Source organism: Xiphias gladius, chromosome 24 (genome assembly GCF_016859285.1).
Source record: "Xiphias gladius isolate SHS-SW01 ecotype Sanya breed wild chromosome 24, ASM1685928v1, whole genome shotgun sequence".
NCBI lineage: Eukaryota > Metazoa > Chordata > Actinopteri > Istiophoriformes > Xiphiidae > Xiphias > Xiphias gladius.
Window position 1 is genome coordinate 20,420,315 of NC_053423.1, and position 16,491 is coordinate 20,436,805.

A 16,491-nucleotide genomic window follows, 5' to 3' on the forward strand; every position below is an offset into this window, starting at 1 on the left:
CAACTTGGCGGCGGTTCAGTCGCCGCTTCCTGTACATGTAAGCCCAACTTCCCCCTGGTTTTTAATTGCTTTATCCCACGCTCCTATAAAACACTCATCTTTGATTAAACAGTGTCCTGGTCGTTCCCTGGGCCACGGAGAAGGTTGTTTAATTGGGGCGCTGTCGCGTTCGTGCCCGATGGGACAGTTTCCTGCTTCATCTACGCCCAGAGGTCAGGCGGAGGGCAGCACCTTTAAGGTTAAAAAAAAAAAAAAATCAGCGCGTTGGTTACCGTGGAACATCTGGTTACAACAGTAACCCCGGCTCTCTGAGAACGGAGAGCTATATAAGGCGGCAGAGACCGGTTGTTTCTTCTCGTGATAACGAAAACAAGGCGAACCGTCGTGAATTCAGTCCCTACTCCCGTGCACTTCGGACACATTAGAGTGACCGAGAGTAGCCTCGCAGGGCGTCTTGGCCCTGTCACCGGTGGCAAACGGCTCCAGCAGCTACAGCCCTCCGTGTCCAATGAGGAGGGAAATGTAGACGGAGAGCAAAGTTTGCCAGCGTGGCCGACGGCGGTGCATTCAACCTAATGCCTCGGGTTTAGCGAACTTGTTTGGTCGAGATCAGTGACTTTAACTCAGCTGGTTTTACATCTTCAAAACTCATGAGACACTCATAACAACGTTTTTTTTTTTTTCTTTTTTTTTTAATAAATTTGCGGGTGCACACCGCCGGAGCAGTATACGACAGGACGCTATATAAAGGGACGTTATCATGTGTGCACATGCACGCCACCTGCGCAGGAGGCGTGCGGCCGTTATTGCTGACAGGAAATGGACCAAAGGGCGGTTATCAGTCCCTCCCTGTTTGAAGTCCCCTCAGGACAGAAGGAGACGGGCTTTATAACAGCGCTTCGCCACGGCGCTGTGTAATCTCTGTGTTTACACTTTCGTCTGTCCGCGCTCATAACCCCGAATCAACTTGGCGGCGGTTCAGTCGCCGCTTCCTGTACATGTAAGCCCAACTTCCCCCTGGTTTTTAATTGCTTTATCCCACGCTCCTATAAAACACTCATCTTTGATTAAACAGTGTCCTGGTCGTTCCCTGGGCCACGGAGAAGGTTGTTTAATTGGGACGCTGTACGTTCGTGCCCCGATGGGACAGTTTCCTGCTTCATCTACGCCCAGAGGTCAGGCGGAGGGCAGCACCTTTAAGGTTAAAAAAAAAAAAAAATCAGCGCGTTGGTTACCGTGGAACATCTGGTTACAACAGTAACCCCGGCTCTCTGAGAACGGAGAGCTATATAAGGCGGCAGAGACCGGTTGTTTCTTCTCGTGATAACGAAAACAAGGCGAACCGTCGTGAATTCAGTCCCTACTCCCGTGCACTTCGGACACATTAGAGTGACCGAGAGTAGCCTCGCAGGGCGTCTTGGCCCTGTCACCGGTGGCAAACAGCTCCAGCAGCTACAGCCCTCCGTGTCCAATGAGGAGGGAAATGTAAACGGAGAGCAAAGTTTGCCAGCGTGGCCGACGGCGGTGCATTCAACCTAATGCCTCGGGTTTAGCGAACTTGTTTGGTCGAGATCAGTGACTTTAACTCAGCTGGTTTTACATCTTCAAAACTCATGAGACACTCATAACAACTTTTTTTTTTTTTTTTTTTTACAGAATGATCCATGACACAACATTTTTCAAATCATCTATTATCGCCTCTTGATTGGTGAGAGTGGAATAACAATTCCCGGCTCTTCATCTCATTTCATTTTGTCTCTTTTTTTGTTTTTGTTTTTTTTTTGTTTTTGCGTTAAATAAAAGAACACTCCCTTAAAAGAGCATTTACACGTACAACTTCTTCTTTCAACGAGGGGCTGGCTCCTTGTACTTTTCAGTCTCGGGGGGTCTCCGCCGAGGACAGCGAGGAGCCCCTCCACACCTCAGAATGTGCAGCTTTGCCACGATGCCCCTGAAGCAGTGATTTAGCATGCTCCTGACCGCTGCTGAGGAGAAGTAGAAGATGAATGGATCCAGGCAGGCGTTGAAGGTGCTGGAGAGCAAGGCCACGTTCCTCCACTCCTCGCTCTCCTTACGGACAAAGCCCACCACGTGGGAGGCGTTGTACGGCACAAAACAGACGGCGAATACAATCAGCGTGCCAAGCGCCAGGCCTATGGCCCGCAGCCTCCGCCGCCTGCCGATGTTTGGAAGGCGAGAGAGGATGAGGATGAAGTTGACGTAGCAAAAGCAGCAGATGAAGAAGGGGATGCAGAAGAGGACGAGGAAGAGCTCCAGGCGGACCGGCAGCACGATTCGGAGCTCTTCCTCGGTGAAATTCAGGTAGCAGGTGGGTGGAGGCGGAGCGGGGCCGCTGGCGGTGCTGCCGTTGCTGTTGTCACCGTCCGCCCCTTTGCTCCACTGGGAGTACGGTATGATGTAGACGATGCTGAGGTTCAGAGAGGTCACCAGCCAGAACAGGACGCTGGCCAGCACGGCGTAGCGGGGCCTGCGACACAGCGCGTACCTGAGGGGGTAGGCGACCCCCAGGTATCGCTCCACACTCACGGCCGTGAGGAGCAGCGTGCTGTTGTAGATGGTGACGTAGAACAGGAAACCAGTGAAGGGGCACAGGGGAAAGGGCAGCATCCAGGCCATGTCGTCTGAGGCCTCCTTCATTTTAAATGGCAGGAAAGCCAGGAAGATGAGGTCGGAGATGGTGAGGTTAAGGAGGAGTATGTCTATGGGGGTTGCCTTGCGGTGCACCTTGTGGCAGAAGGTACAGAATGCCAGGATGTTGGCAGGGACCCCCATCAGGAAAGTGAGGATGTAGACGGAAAGCAACAGGCGACTGCACAGCATGGTGGCTGCTCACGGCTGGGACGGACTCTCTTGGGCACTGGGCGAAAGAAAAGCAACGACTTGAAGCAAAGCTGAATAGTTGACACAGTTTTCGACAGACTTCTCCTCTTTGGAGGATTAATAACTATCAGGAATTTCTAAAGTTCGGCCTCATTTTCAGTCACGGTCCAGTCTATACTTTTTCTGACTATCAACAAATACCATGAAAAGATCTGCCTCCAACCCTGTGTGCAGCACTCAGCCCCAAGCTGAGTTGGGCTCACTAATTAAAAAGGTAAATCTTTAAAAACAGGACACAAATGTATACTTTTTTTTCTTTCATACGATATGTAATCCACTCAAAAATAAACAAATAAATGAAGGAACATGTCACCCAGCGACACGTTGAAACACAGAGGAACGAGCTATATCAGACTTTGGATACACAGACAATGATTGCTAGCAGGATAAATTCTCTTTTTCATGGGATTTGCTGCCAATAAGAAAAATATGGAATATCACCAGACTTATCCTCTTAAGTACCCATGGCTACACTAAAAAAAAGTGCCAAACGTCTCTCTGTCCATAAATGCTGCTGGACGGAAGTAAAATATGTCCTTTAATCAGTCAATTATTAAAAGTGTGACTGACTGACCTCTGTCAAACTTGAAAAACCAGGCTCTCCATCCCTGTGCGGCTGTCCTCTCTGGTGCGGGAGCCCTCCTGCATCGTGCTTCGCCTCCTGGAAGCAGGACTGTTTGATCAAATCGCAGAGGCTGCACTCAATGTGCCTGTCCCACTGAATGCCTGCTATCTCGCCTTCGATAGCGGAAATTTAATAAGCGCCTGGACGCAATCTCTGTTGCCCACGCTCTCCAAACATCATCTCCCGGCAACTGCTCAAAAGCTCGTGGGTGATGTCGGGGCAAAAGTGTTGCATTAACTTCTTGGGTGAAAGGCCCCGTGGCAAAGGGAAGGCGGCATTAGTTACGGCGTCTAGTGGAGGATGGAGGCTTTATCTCTCTGCAGCGCCCACCAGAGGGCGGGAAACTCAAAATTACATGTTCACTCTCCAGGGTCTCATAGAAAAAATGGCAACTTTTATTTTACATTCACAACAATGCTTAAGGAAATATGCAGAAGGATTTAAAAGGGGAGGCTACACCTTCCGTTGTTACTTTTATTTACAGATGAGTTTGAAATGATGTGCTGGAGCCTTAATCATTTACAAGAATCTGTCATTTGATCCAACTTAAGAAGATTATGCAGAAGAAATTATGTGTTTTATTAATGGAGATTCTGAATTCAAAAATAAAACAAAGAAAAAACAATTAGAAATACAATTCCAAGTAATCAAGGGGGCTGTGAATGTGCTTGATTTATTGGGAAAAACGTTAAAACACGTTCAGTGGCGAAGGTCCTTAAATGACCCCGAAGTCTTGGCAATTTAATAACCATGCATGAAATCTTATTTTACAGCGATACACCAAAATAAATGACGGAAAACTTCAAATTGGCATCAACAGCTGCATCGATGGTTAGTACGTGTTATTCACAGTAGAACAGAAGACTGATTGGAGACGAGCCGGCTCACCTCGACATCTGTGACTTATCACGGTGACATGGTCTCCAGTTTTGGCACCGGTCGGAGTCTCGGCCAGAGAGAACCAAGCTGCCTGAGGGCACAGGTGGGCTCAGCCCGCGGGCCCGTGTGATTTGGCCCGGCTCCGCCGTGGTCTCAGGCCGGGTCAGTCTTCTATCTCCGTCCCTGCCGGCGGCCCCCTCTCTGTACCGCACGTCTGCACGACGACCTTCTCAAGGAGAAGGTGGAACATTAAAGACACGTTAAGATCACACACGTCTATTAAGCGGTTCCTGCGTTTATAAAAAAAGTTTATAGGTGTCATTTGGCTCGTAACACATGAGTTGCTGAATTGTACTGCGTTACACCAACGGGTGTTTCTGTTACTGTGCTCCCCCCGTTTTCTACCAGCGTTTTTATCAACGAGGGAAGGCTGAAAAACACACACACACACACACACACACACACACACACACACACACCGCCGTTAACGTGTCTTAATGTAGCATTCATTTGAAACATCGGTCTCTGTAATGATCATAAACTATGAATAAACAGCTCTCTAAAAGAGGTTTAAACAAAAACCTCATGAAATTTCTTCCTGCACCTGATAAACTGCCAACTGAGTGTTTACTTAGATATACTGTCAGCTGCCCATTCCAGGATGAAAATGATTTGGATTGTTTTTCTTGTAACTCTCCATCACAATTACACACTCAACTATGAAAACTTCTCACATTGTATTCTGGTTCTTATTTCCAGAACTGGCTGTTGGCTGTCACTGATCTTGATCTTCCAGCTGTGCGTTGGCGCCAACAGGAAGTTCAGTAAACCCGAAGGTATTCCACATTTTTGTCCTCATTCTTAAAAGACGTGTAACCACACACGACAAACTTGGAGAAATCATAATTTATTTCGAAGGTCGTTGTAGAACATCTTACAAAAGTATGGCGGCTACTTAATATGTTCAGAAACCAATCAGTCAAATTAATGCACGAACAGACATTTACCGACGTGTAGAGTTCATTTCAAACTTCAGATCGCTGATAAGCCTTTACACCTCAGCAGACTCAGTCCCGCCGAGTACATTTCGACTCAGTGCCAGTGAACCGTAAAAGTGAGGCAGAGCCCTGCCAACGAAACACAAAGGCCATAATTATGATATCAGGTCCATCTGTGAGAAAACTCTGTTCACATGTCGGCCTGTCCCTGTGCCGTGCCTTCTAACATTTGAAACACTTCCCAAAGGGGGAAAAAATGACATATTTTCGAAGTGTTTCCCTTGTTGCAGCTCGGAACAGTCACCAACGGAGCCATGTTAAAATGATGGAGTCTGACAAAGAACCCCTCTTCCATACCAAAGACAGTTGCAGCACATTAGACCATTCCCGTCCGCCTTCCTATCGTCTGCAGAAACACCAACATAACACGGGATACATGAGTACTCCACACTTGTGGTCAGGCTTGCAAAACAGCATTTGTCATCAACTTTTTTTTCTTTAGAAACATTACATCTAACGAGAAAAGGGGAAGCTGCAGCCGGATGACACAATGTGATGTAGCTTTGACCGAATCACTCTGTCTTGAAATGATTTACATGGAGATATTATCTAGATTATTTGTTGGCTCATCTGTAGGGAGGAAGTATACTGGATCTAGCCAGAGAGCAGTGGTGATCAGACTGTCCATGAATGTTTTTTATCCTATTTCTCCTTGTGGATTTGTCATGATGGCTTTTCCCAGAATCTCTGAAGTCCCCAGCCACTGTGACCTCACTCCTGACTGACCTTAGTCACCTCGGCCCCCGCCTGGGTCTTCTCGGACAGTGTAGGTGGTGCCCTGACATTGGCAACACCGCTGGCGGTATTACAGCGATGCCGACAACCCTCACTCCGACTGAGCCGACTTTGCCGCCCACAGATTCTTCCCACGATGCCCCTCGACACTGCCGGCGACAGCATCAGCATGACCACGGGCTCCAGGAAAACGTTACAGGAGCTCGTCATCATAGCGTATGTCCTCCACTCAAGGTTCTTCTCCAACACAAACCCGGCAATGTGCGAGGCGTTGTAGGGCGCGTAGCACACCACAAACACGGCAAGCGTGGAGAGTGCGACAGTCAGGACTCTTCTCTTCCCCATAGGGGGCAAATTTGAGCGCCACACCAGGGTAACGCAGCGCAACGTGCAGAAGGACGTCACAAGCAGAGGCAAAAGAAACAGGCTGATGGCCATCTCCAGGCGCAGAGGCAGCAGAACAGCCAGCTGGGAAGCGTTGAAATTGTCATAGCAAGCTGAGGTGTGATCCTTGACGGAGACAAAGTGAGCGCCTCCTTCAGCCACCAGGGCAAAGCTGAGGTGTAGCACCACCAGTGCCCAAAGGGCAGCGCTGATGAAGCAGGAGATCCGAGCACGGCGGTATCTCTTGTAGATAATCGGGAATGCGATGCTGAGGTAACGGCCCACCGTCACGGCAGTGATGAAGAGGCAGCTGCCGTATAACGAGGAGAAGAGGAAGAAGCTGTAGACGGGGCAGAGGGGTGTTGGCAGCCTCCAGCCCTGAAGCAAAGTCTCCAGAGCCTTGACGGGCAGCCAGGCCACGAGCACGAGGTTGGCCAAGCACAGGTTGAGGGCGTAGACCACGTTGGGTGTGGCGCCGCGCTTGAGGGACTTGCGCACGTACACGAAGAGGACCAGCAGGTTGGATGGAAGGCCCAGCAGAAAGGTGAAGGTGTAGACAGAGAGGGCGACGCAGTCCTGGAGAGTCACGTGCATCGCTTCAGTTTGGGACAGAGCTACTGCTGAGAGGCACAGGAAGTCCGCCAAAAAGGTAGCACCTCCTCCAGTTTACCATGACAAAGATAACTGACAAGAAGGTCTCAACTAAGACGAGCAAACAAACTGCATCCTTGTTCGCTCCATTTATAAAACCACGTCGTTCGAAAGACAGATTCTCCAATAAGAGCAGCGAAGATCTTTCCCAAGCTGGTAATCGAGCTGCTGTAGAGCCTGGATTCGTTCTCCGTCATGGTCAGAGTCGACTCTGACAACAGAGACAACATCTCTGAGACAGGTGATGGCAAAAAAAAAAAAAAAAAAAGGGGTGGGACACATTGGCGCTGATGCATGTGGGCATGAAGGGGGCGAGGTGCACATGGCCGGCATCATGACAGAGATGCAGATAAGGAGATGCATCCACTCAGGCAGAAGTAGGGGGCATTTAGCAGGCACCAGGCTGCCTTAATTGCCTTTGCAGTGGAGGGCGACAGACAAGTAGCATCTGGGCCCTTAAATGAAATGATTCAGAATAATTCAGAGTGTCAGGAAGCACATGGCCATCCCCTTGAAGCCAGGGCTGTCTAAATGAACTGGAGGGCCGGGCGGTAAAGTCATAAATGTGCTGAAGTTGACGGTCAATGCGAGGAGAGGATGGTCTGCGCTTTGGGGAACAGTGACATGTTTGTGGCATGTGGCACAGTTTTATGGTTAGTTTGTGTATGTGTGTGTGTAAAAGTGAGTGTGAAAGAAGAGTGGGTGTGTCATGCAAAAGGCTTTTGGTGAAGAAAATGGAGCAGAAAATCACCATGAGTTGTTGCAGAGGCATTTTATTAGAGCAGAACGACAGATACCAAGAAATGTGTTTCCAAGAAAAGGCCTGAGTCAGTTCAAAACAAGGATGCTAGTTGTTTGATTAGGCTGTGGGTCCAATTTTCCAAACAAATGCATGCAATGTCTAGTTTTCTGATACCTTGCCATGAATGTTTGCAAAGTAATTTCGACATATTTATCTTATTTATTACTTGAAGTGAAAGTGATATTAGCGCAGCCTTTATCTACGTCTCTTATCTTTTCTCTGTTGTGTTTTCCAGGCAGACTCAGTGGGTCGCAGGGAGTATTTCCAACATAGGGCCATAGTCCAAGCGAAGATGTCAAGAACAAAAACTATGGCTTTTTAGGACATTTGTAGGATGTCTCAGTGATTAATTTTGGTCAAGTTGAAAAAGGGCAAGAATCCCCCTGTGCTCTCTGTCATTCTTATCGCTCCTAAATTCACGACTGAACTTATTTGCTGAAATACCGAGCAAGAGCCAGACCTGTTTGATTCATCTAGTGCACAACAGCAACTTAACTTTAATCAAATTTTGTTTTTATTAACACTTAGGGTCCTAGAGTCTTGGCAGGTAGCCAGTCCTCTTGTGGCTTGTTGCAATGTGTCTTGATCCATTTCCTAAGGTTCACACTGAGTTCACACACACACACACACACACACACACACACACACACACACACACGGTTCGGTGAAACAAATGGGTATCGCTTTATTTTGGCAAAGTTTCCAAGAAATAATGATGTATATAACCTGGAGTCTCTCAGGCTGTTATGCACAGCAGTCCAGGTTCGACTTTAAATTTCTAGTTTTTATTTTCAGATCGCCTCAGAACTTATTAACATGAGTTGTTCTAAAATGGGGTCTTCTGATTTGAAATCAACTGCTCTACTCATTAATTGAAGCCTTTAAAGGAAAAAAACGAGTATATCTGCAGACTTTAGCAGAATGTGCTGCTTGAGAGTTAAAACTCTCCCGAGAGGCCTCTTTTTTGTTGCTTTGAGCTCCTCAAGTTAAACGAAAAACTCTTCAAACTATCTCAAACCGAGAAAATGATTCAAGACAAACTTTACACAACAGGCCACAAAAGAACTACGTAAGGACTTAAATAAATACACAAATATAAATCAAATAAACGAAGACAAAGGCTCACAGCACATGCAATTTTAATGGAGCTGACTTAAATTTTCAAGTTCAAACAACCAGCCAGGCCGTTCAACAAATGAACAAATCTAAATCAACCAAACTAAGGCAACGGTATACACAACAAGCACTATTTAATCAGGATAACATTTCTTGATTTAACCAAAAATGTTAAGGCAGACCTTTCACTCATATTTTTAAGTTGAGAACAACATGTTATATTTTACAGTGCAATAATAAATGACTGGTGAATTTCATTTGGGGAAATTTGGGAAATTGGGGATTAGGAAATGATAAGCAACAACATGTGCATAAAATAAAGCAATACCAACAAATGCTAATTGGCAGATGCGGTCTCAGCCTTGTCTGATCTCAATATGGAAACAGAGAGTAGTATACTATGATTTACTGACGGTGTTGTGACAACTGATGATCAGAGACATTTTTCTAAACAGACAAGATCTCAGATGAGACAGGGGCCAAGCATTTTTTTTAAAACAGGCCTCTCTATCTCCACATCCTCATAAAAAGCAGCAACTGACACAAACACGTCCATTTGAAGACATTACTGCTGAGGCAGGTGGGAGCTACGAGGGTTTATTGTCTTAGGGACCCTGTTTAGTGCCTGTTTACCAGATTTTTTATCTAAACCGTGTATACTGTATGAGTCAAAGTTCACGTCATTATCATCGCCTTCATGGTCCAAACAGAGTCAGTTGATCAAACAATAAAATGAGGCCAAACAAAGCCATTAAAGCTAATGGTCGATAAAAGTAAAGACCCTACCATACATGAACGTGAGCTCTTTCACTAGTGAATTTTTGGATTTAATCAATAAATTTAAAAAAAAAACACAACATACATAAATACATTCAGATGCCATAAATATCTTGATCAGTAAATGTTTAATCGAGGCCAGATTATGTGCGTAATTTCTTGTAAAAGTTAAACAAACACAAATAATGTCCATAATTAATGACAACTAAAAGCAAATTACCCACACAAAAAAAGGGTGTTGACAGGTCAGGAATATTTTAGCAAGAGGACGTTGATTCTTGTTGAAATAAAAAAATAAAATACAGGAAGGTGGTTTGTTTTTCAGCAACTACCTGAGATGACTAATTCATTTTTTCATTTTATTTACTACGCTCAGACCTCAAAATTGAATGTATTTTAAGTATGGACAGAACATTTTGGTGATGTCCATTGCTTGCCGATTGTTTAAAACATAATGCCAAAGCTAAAAATGAATTAATCGTCCTAATATATTTGTTTAATTAGATGCCTCCCCTCCAAAAAACACAGATACCGTCTTCTTACTAAGCCAGCAGCCGCAGGTTGCTCCTCCCACTGGAGTTTGCGAGTGGGACCGGCAGCGGCGGGGTTTTGCCGGCGCTCGAGGCCGATGTAAGGCGTGTGCGGGTGTTCATGCTTCGTTGTTCCAGAGATAAAGCTTCCCGTTTTCTGGAAAGATCCTGCAGCATGCGGGCATGATGGAGCTTCATCTTCTGCAGAGAGTGTCTGAGTGAAGAGCGGAAGGGTTGAATACAAGAAAGTTTGAGACTGATTTCTTTCCCTCCTGGCTTCTTTTGATCTGTAGGTGAGTATGCTCTATTTGGAATTATTTCTGATAGTCACTTCGGTGACGTCTTATCAGTTTAATTAGCTGGGTTTAAAACGTTGCCATGTACAGTACGTACTGCAGAGCAAAGACAACATTCCTGAATGTGTATTTTCTCCTTTGTTTGATTTATTTTTAACAGATACAGAGATGTATTTTTTAAGAGCTGCAGTGCATTAAGAAAGTATTCAGACCCCTTCACTTTTTCGCGTTTTGATGAGGGAAAAATGAATTTAAATGATTTTGGCATAAGGCTGCAACATAACAAAATGTGAAGGGGTCTGAATACTTTCTGATTGCGCTGTATAATCCCTGAATGACTGAATGTTACTTTATCATTTTTGTGTCTGTTGATGCTAAATATGAAGTTTCCTGTATCTGCAACGTTGATTAGCTAAAAGAAACTTTTTTTTCTTTTCTTTTTTTTGGTGACTAACAGGTAAGCAAAAATGTGGATATATTATTAGCTCCACTTTGTCATCATAGTAACAAAACAAGACTCACTGCGCCTCAGACAGCTTTTGTTTCAGAGCCGTGATTGTGGCCTCCAGCTGATGGACTTCATTAACGAGGCCGCGTTGAACCTGCAAACAAACAGGAAAGAAGAGATCAATCAGGACGTAGCTTCTCGTAGTCTCTATTAAAACACCTCCACTGCTCCTGCTAATAATCTGTATTTGATATAATAAATTATATGCTTTCACGTACCTCGTCTCTGCAGAGGTCCATGCCAGGCCTGTTGGTCCTGTTCTCCAGTCTGGTGTGAGCCAGTTTCAGGGAGGCCATCTTTGCCTGCAGATCTGCATCCAGCCCGTGGATGTCGCTCTCCATTTCTGTCATTTCACCTTCAGTCTGCAGACAATCAGAAACACCATGTGTTTAATCTCAAAAAGGCCCAACCTGTAGTAAAAAAGATAAATACCTGGCATTATAAGCTGTTAGATGTCTTACTTTTCTTATTTGCCACTCCAGCTCATCGCGGGCCTGCTCCTCATGGTGATTGCGCTTACGTAGAGCAAACTCCGTGGCCCTCTGCTGAGTCTCCAACTCATTCTGCAGCTGAGAAATGGAGGACAGAGAAAGAATTCGCTGCAAGGTGCCACATCAGTCAACTTCTGTTTACTACAGAAGAAGTAAGAGCAAGATTGGTGCATGATATTCTCTGACGGTAAAGAAAACCAAAGAGACCAGCATGAATTAAACAAACTTCATCAATCAATCATCAATATTTGTGTTTCATTCAGCCTTGAGCTAAATGATTTTGCAAAAAGGTTTGTATTAAAGTTGTTGGGTTGCTATATTGTTGGGATTTGCCAGAAAGGACAATTCTGCAAATGCAAAACTTATTTACACCTTAAGTGCCATGTAGTATTTGTGCTATAAATACCATACGGCCAGGTGTAGTTACATCACACCCACCTGGGCTCTGGTGAGACTCACATCCTCCCTCATTTGCTGGGACACCTGCATGGCCTGCTGGGCACGAGCTACATTATACTGGGTGAACTGGACCCACTCCTGGGGGGTGGAGCCGCTACAACAATGAGGACGACAATGACATTTCTTTAGCTAACGAGCCATGCGTAAACCAGGGAAACTGAAAAAAGCACGCATATTCTGCTGCATTCTGCTTAAAGTGTATCACCCGGATACATATAAACTTCCCTGCAGCTTTGGGTCCAAATCCCATAAATCAGTAGACTAGGAGTTTACACTTTTTCGGCTTTCGATCAGAGTGGACGTAAAATTCTAAGAAACTACCTGTGTGTGTTATTTCATGCACACCCTCAGCCCAAGGTTACCCTGACGGTATGCGAGTTGGGTTGGTCTTCAGGGAGATCTGAGGTGACTTTATTGAAAGTGACAGGCAGGACATGTCAATGTCCAGAGCGTCCGTCTTGTTCTGGAGGTCAGCGGTCAGCTGATGCCGAGCCTCCCGCAAAACACTGGGAAATAGAGCAAAGGAAGACGGTCAGAGAAAAATCAGAAACAGAAAATGGTTCCTGTGCAGTTTTTACGTCACACCCTAGCGCCCCTTACCACAGCTGTTCAAAGGCCTTGTCTATGTGCTGCTGCAGAACTTGCTGCACTCTTCCGATCAGCGCCACTTCCTTCTTCAGCTGCTCATCCACAGGGTCGGTGACCAGCTCGTACCCTCGTCGTCCCTCCCTCAGCGTCAGACACTCGGCGCTGACCTCCAGAGGGAGGACAGTCGCGGCCAGGGCCTGCTCTGTCTGCTCTTTAGACTTTCCCAACAGACATCAAGGCTGAGGTTACTTCACTGTGAGCTCAGTATGTCTACAGGTTGTTGACCCGTGGAAAGGCAGTCACTTTCACTTTAAATTTTATATTGTATGATTCAAAATATATTGATACTTACCCTAAGAGAAACACACACGCACAAGTATACATGGGTCTGACACTTCAAAAAGGCTGACATATTTGTATCTTTATGAACATAGAATGAAACAAGCTCTCTGTTGTTTTTTTATGGTTTTTGGACTTCACCAGGGTCAGAGCCTCCATCTCTTCATCCACTCTCTGTGCGCAGGTTTCCAACGCTTCCTTCCATCGAGCAACATCCCAAACCCGGTCGCTCAGCCTGCGAGAGGTATCACTCTCATCCCAGGTTGTCTGCAGAGAAAAGCGGCAAGAAGATGACTGAGTGGGGTCTTGATTAAGCGTTGAGAAATAAAGGTATTTGCGGAAACTGCATGTCACGGAGTACCCTCTATCCTACGCTGACCGTTTAGCTTCCCGCCCGGGCACCCACCTTGCAGCTGGTCTCGCTGCGCAGTGACCTCCCTTCCTGTCGGATCGCGTTAGACACAAGTCGCTCATGTCGAGCTGTGGCAGTCAGCTGGTGGTTGTTGCTGTGCCACTCTGACACACTGTGGTGAAGGCCAGGCTTTGAAGGAAGTGCAGACATCCTCCTGCTGCAGCAACATGCACACATCTCAGTCACTGTATTTGTCGAGTACAGGTGAATGCGTGAGATTTTTTTTTTTTCAATGACACTCTTGCAGAAGCATATCGATACCCTTGAGTTTCACAACAACCAACAGATATGCTGCAAGTCCTAAGATGCTGCTGTATCATGCAACACCAACGAATAGTGAGAGATAATGCAGCAAATTCTGAACTATTAGTCTATTTACATTCAATAACCTGAGAAACTTTTATATGTTAAAGGAACAACTGTTTTAAAATATTATTAACAATCAAGTTTCCTAATTCATATACAATAGGCTTGTTTCAAAGATAGTAAAGAGCTGATCAAGTCATCATACCCATTGCAAAGTCTGACTGACCCAGAAAAGTCGCCAAAATTGATATATTTGGGGATGATGTTCAAAGTGCAGTGATGGAAATTCAGTCAAGCACTAAACACACTTTACTTCCATTTTGTGAGTTTTTTGTACATTTTTTTTTTTAAAGGTACTCAGTGGTGAGTGTTGTGTTACCATACCACACATGCACAGTTCATGTATATTTAATAGATAGGGGTTTGAACGCAGCATTTTCTCTCAATGAGCTGTCTGAAGTTTGCTAGTGGGACACATCCAGTGGGGAAGGTCGAGGAACCCTCAGGTAAATGGACCTTGTAAGGACAGATATATTAACCTGGCAGACACAAGGGACACCTTCTTTACTTAAACCAGGAGATAACACTGGCAGTTTGTTTGTTTTTTGTTTTTTTAAATAGAAAACCCCAGGATGGATTGGAGAGTTTCAAAAAAGCGACAACGTCTTCAACCAGATTACAACTAGAAAACACCGTTGTCACAAAATGGCTCGTTTTGAGTTCCACGGTCTTTTTCACTTTCACGGCTTCGTGACAAAGCGGCGAAGTGTACGCCTGCTTCCCGAACCCGAAGCCCGTCAAACTAGTCGTTGCTGCCGTTTTTCTTTTTCTTTTTCATTAAATCGCTGAATGTCAAACACCGCGGAAACCAGTTGAAATCTCCTTTCGAACTTTCTCCACTTCATATTTTACTCACCGGCCGTTCAGAGCGTTCGGGTGGTCGGCGCGCGCTGGTTTATCCGGACTAGGTTTCCTATAGCAACCGTTACCCGTGCCGTCTCCGGGCAGCGAGCCCACACAACGTTCGCCTGTAACGCTCTCGTAATTAAAATGCCATGGCAACGGCCGTGACGTCTTTTGTTGATCCCGTGGCGTCATCGGCCACCGGGGAACGGTTATGTCCGGTTAGCTTAAATGTGTAAAGAACGGTATAATGCTCCTGTGGTTTTTTTTTTAAAGGCGGCAAACAGCACCTCATTCAAAATGTGGTCAAAATACGGAAAGAGAGAACACAAAAAATTCCGTTTGACTTCCAAGGCAACGTGAAAAAGGTAAAGAAAAGTAAACACCCTCCGTAATAAACAACGCTCACGCTTCTGTTTTATTGTAATATCAGAATTAGTCATGCCAGTGGTTATATTTCCATGCTGTGGAGACTTTCAGTGTAGACAAAAGCTGGTTAGCTACAATTATCATCACTCACATCCAAACTACCCTTAGCACATTCCTGACCATGGCTGTTTTATGGTCGTCTGTCAGCAGCAATGGTTTCTAGAGTTGTAAAGAATATGGGAATACTGCAAAAAAAAAACAAACAAAACAAAACAAAAAAAAAACAAAAAAAAAGAGCCACCTTGGGTGTCCACTAAAATGCAGCAGGACCGGTGGGCCAAACAGAGGCTGGTCTCAAACCCACACCTCACATGACTGAACCTCTAATTCAGTGCATTACACCAATGACCTATTAAGCAGATATACAAACAGACCACATTTTAATGCCCATTAAAAAAATGATTCACACGCTGAAAATCCTCTCCATATTCTCATTTATCTGTACATTGCACCTAATGGGGACACGAAAGAGACCTAAACTCTCTGAGTCTGGGAACCACTTGCCAGTGCACTATCCCAATTACCTGAGCTATGTTAACAGCTAGATTCTCCAACAGGCTTCTATTAAGGCCTTGGACTAAAAAAAAAAAAAAAAAAAAAAAGATGCTCCACGCCTGTGATAACAAAGCTGCTTACACTTTGACTGAAGGAAAAAGTAATAGGGTTTTTGAATTTACTAACATTGGGCTATGTTTATGAAGTTTGTGAGCCCTGCCTGGTGCTTGGAGTGTCGGTGTTAAGAGGCAGAAAACTGCACACAGATCATATATGTACACATGATCCAGTCATAGTAAAGAAATCCTTAGTGACAACCATGAGCATGATCAACGTATCTGATTCAATGGTTATTTGATCGTTGTTGGGGAAAGAGTAAATGCAGAAACCAGCTGTTTTTTTTTTTTTCCCTCCTCCTTTCTGTGTACACGTTCCTTAAAGACTGATAAATTAAGAGTAAATGGCAGCTATCATTCATGTCACATTTAGTAGTTTCAAACACAGCAAATGTCAACAAAAAAAAAAAAAAAAAAAAGGAAGGAGTAGGAGTTTGTGGTGCGATAAAAAGGTGAAATCAATAAAAAGTAAATTGTCTGTGGCAGGTTCATAATTTAAAGTAAAAAGAAGGTTTGGTGCAAGCGTGGCGGTGCCGTGCAGAGGCCGTTTTTTTATCCCGTGAAGCAGAGGTGAGACGCTCAGTTAGCTACACAGTTAACGGATTTCAGAGCATTCAGCCTTTGAACTGCTGGAAGTGGAGGAGGCGTTTAGTTTGCTGTCCTTCAGTGTTCCTCTCGAGCCCCTGTGCGT

General features: G+C 45.2%; 3 protein-coding genes across 3 annotated transcripts; all 3 read right to left on the minus strand.

Moving 5' to 3' along the window:
- Positions 1-1,845: 1,845 nt before the first annotated feature.
- Positions 1,846-2,841, minus strand: LOC120786454 (free fatty acid receptor 3-like). The gene has a single exon (XM_040121912.1). It carries the CDS (start codon positions 2,839-2,841, stop codon positions 1,846-1,848), a length of 996 nt encoding a protein of 331 aa, XP_039977846.1.
- Positions 2,842-6,174: 3,333 nt separating this feature from the next.
- On the minus strand, positions 6,175-7,176 carry LOC120786455 (free fatty acid receptor 3). The gene has a single exon (XM_040121913.1). The coding sequence runs from the start codon at positions 7,174-7,176 to the stop codon at positions 6,175-6,177; it is 1,002 nt and encodes a 333-aa protein (XP_039977847.1).
- A 1,554-nt stretch (positions 7,177-8,730) lies between these two features.
- Positions 8,731-14,958, minus strand: tekt2 (tektin 2 (testicular)). The gene is made up of 11 exons (XM_040121191.1): positions 14,774-14,958; positions 13,546-13,708; positions 13,281-13,406; positions 12,813-13,018; positions 12,575-12,718; positions 12,192-12,306; positions 11,724-11,831; positions 11,481-11,624; positions 11,277-11,356; positions 10,417-10,672; positions 8,731-10,369 (listed from the first exon to the last, which is right to left on the minus strand). The coding sequence occupies exons 1-10, from the start codon at positions 14,953-14,955 to the stop codon at positions 10,471-10,473; spliced, it is 1,470 nt and encodes a 489-aa protein (XP_039977125.1). The 5' UTR covers positions 14,956-14,958; the 3' UTR covers positions 8,731-10,369; positions 10,417-10,470.
- Between the last annotated feature and the right edge of the window lie 1,533 nt (positions 14,959-16,491).

Excerpts from the sequence above, each read along its gene's own strand:
- LOC120786455 (XM_040121913.1), bottom strand. The coding sequence starts at position 7,176 with ATGCACGTGACTCTCCAGGACTGCGTCGCCCTCTCTGTCTACACCTTC.
- tekt2 (XM_040121191.1), bottom strand. The coding sequence starts at position 14,955 with ATGACGCCACGGGATCAACAAAAGACGTCACGGCCGTTGCCATGGCAT. Across the intron at positions 12,719-12,812 it reads AAGGCCTTTGAACAGCTGTG|TGTTTTGCGGGAGGCTCGGC; the intron begins GTAAGGGGCGCT and ends TCTATTTCCCAG. Across the intron at positions 12,307-12,574 it reads CCAACTCGCATACCGTCAGG|CGGCTCCACCCCCCAGGAGT; the intron begins GTAACCTTGGGC and ends TCATTGTTGTAG.
- LOC120786454 (XM_040121912.1), bottom strand. The coding sequence starts at position 2,841 with ATGCTGTGCAGTCGCCTGTTGCTTTCCGTCTACATCCTCACTTTCCTG.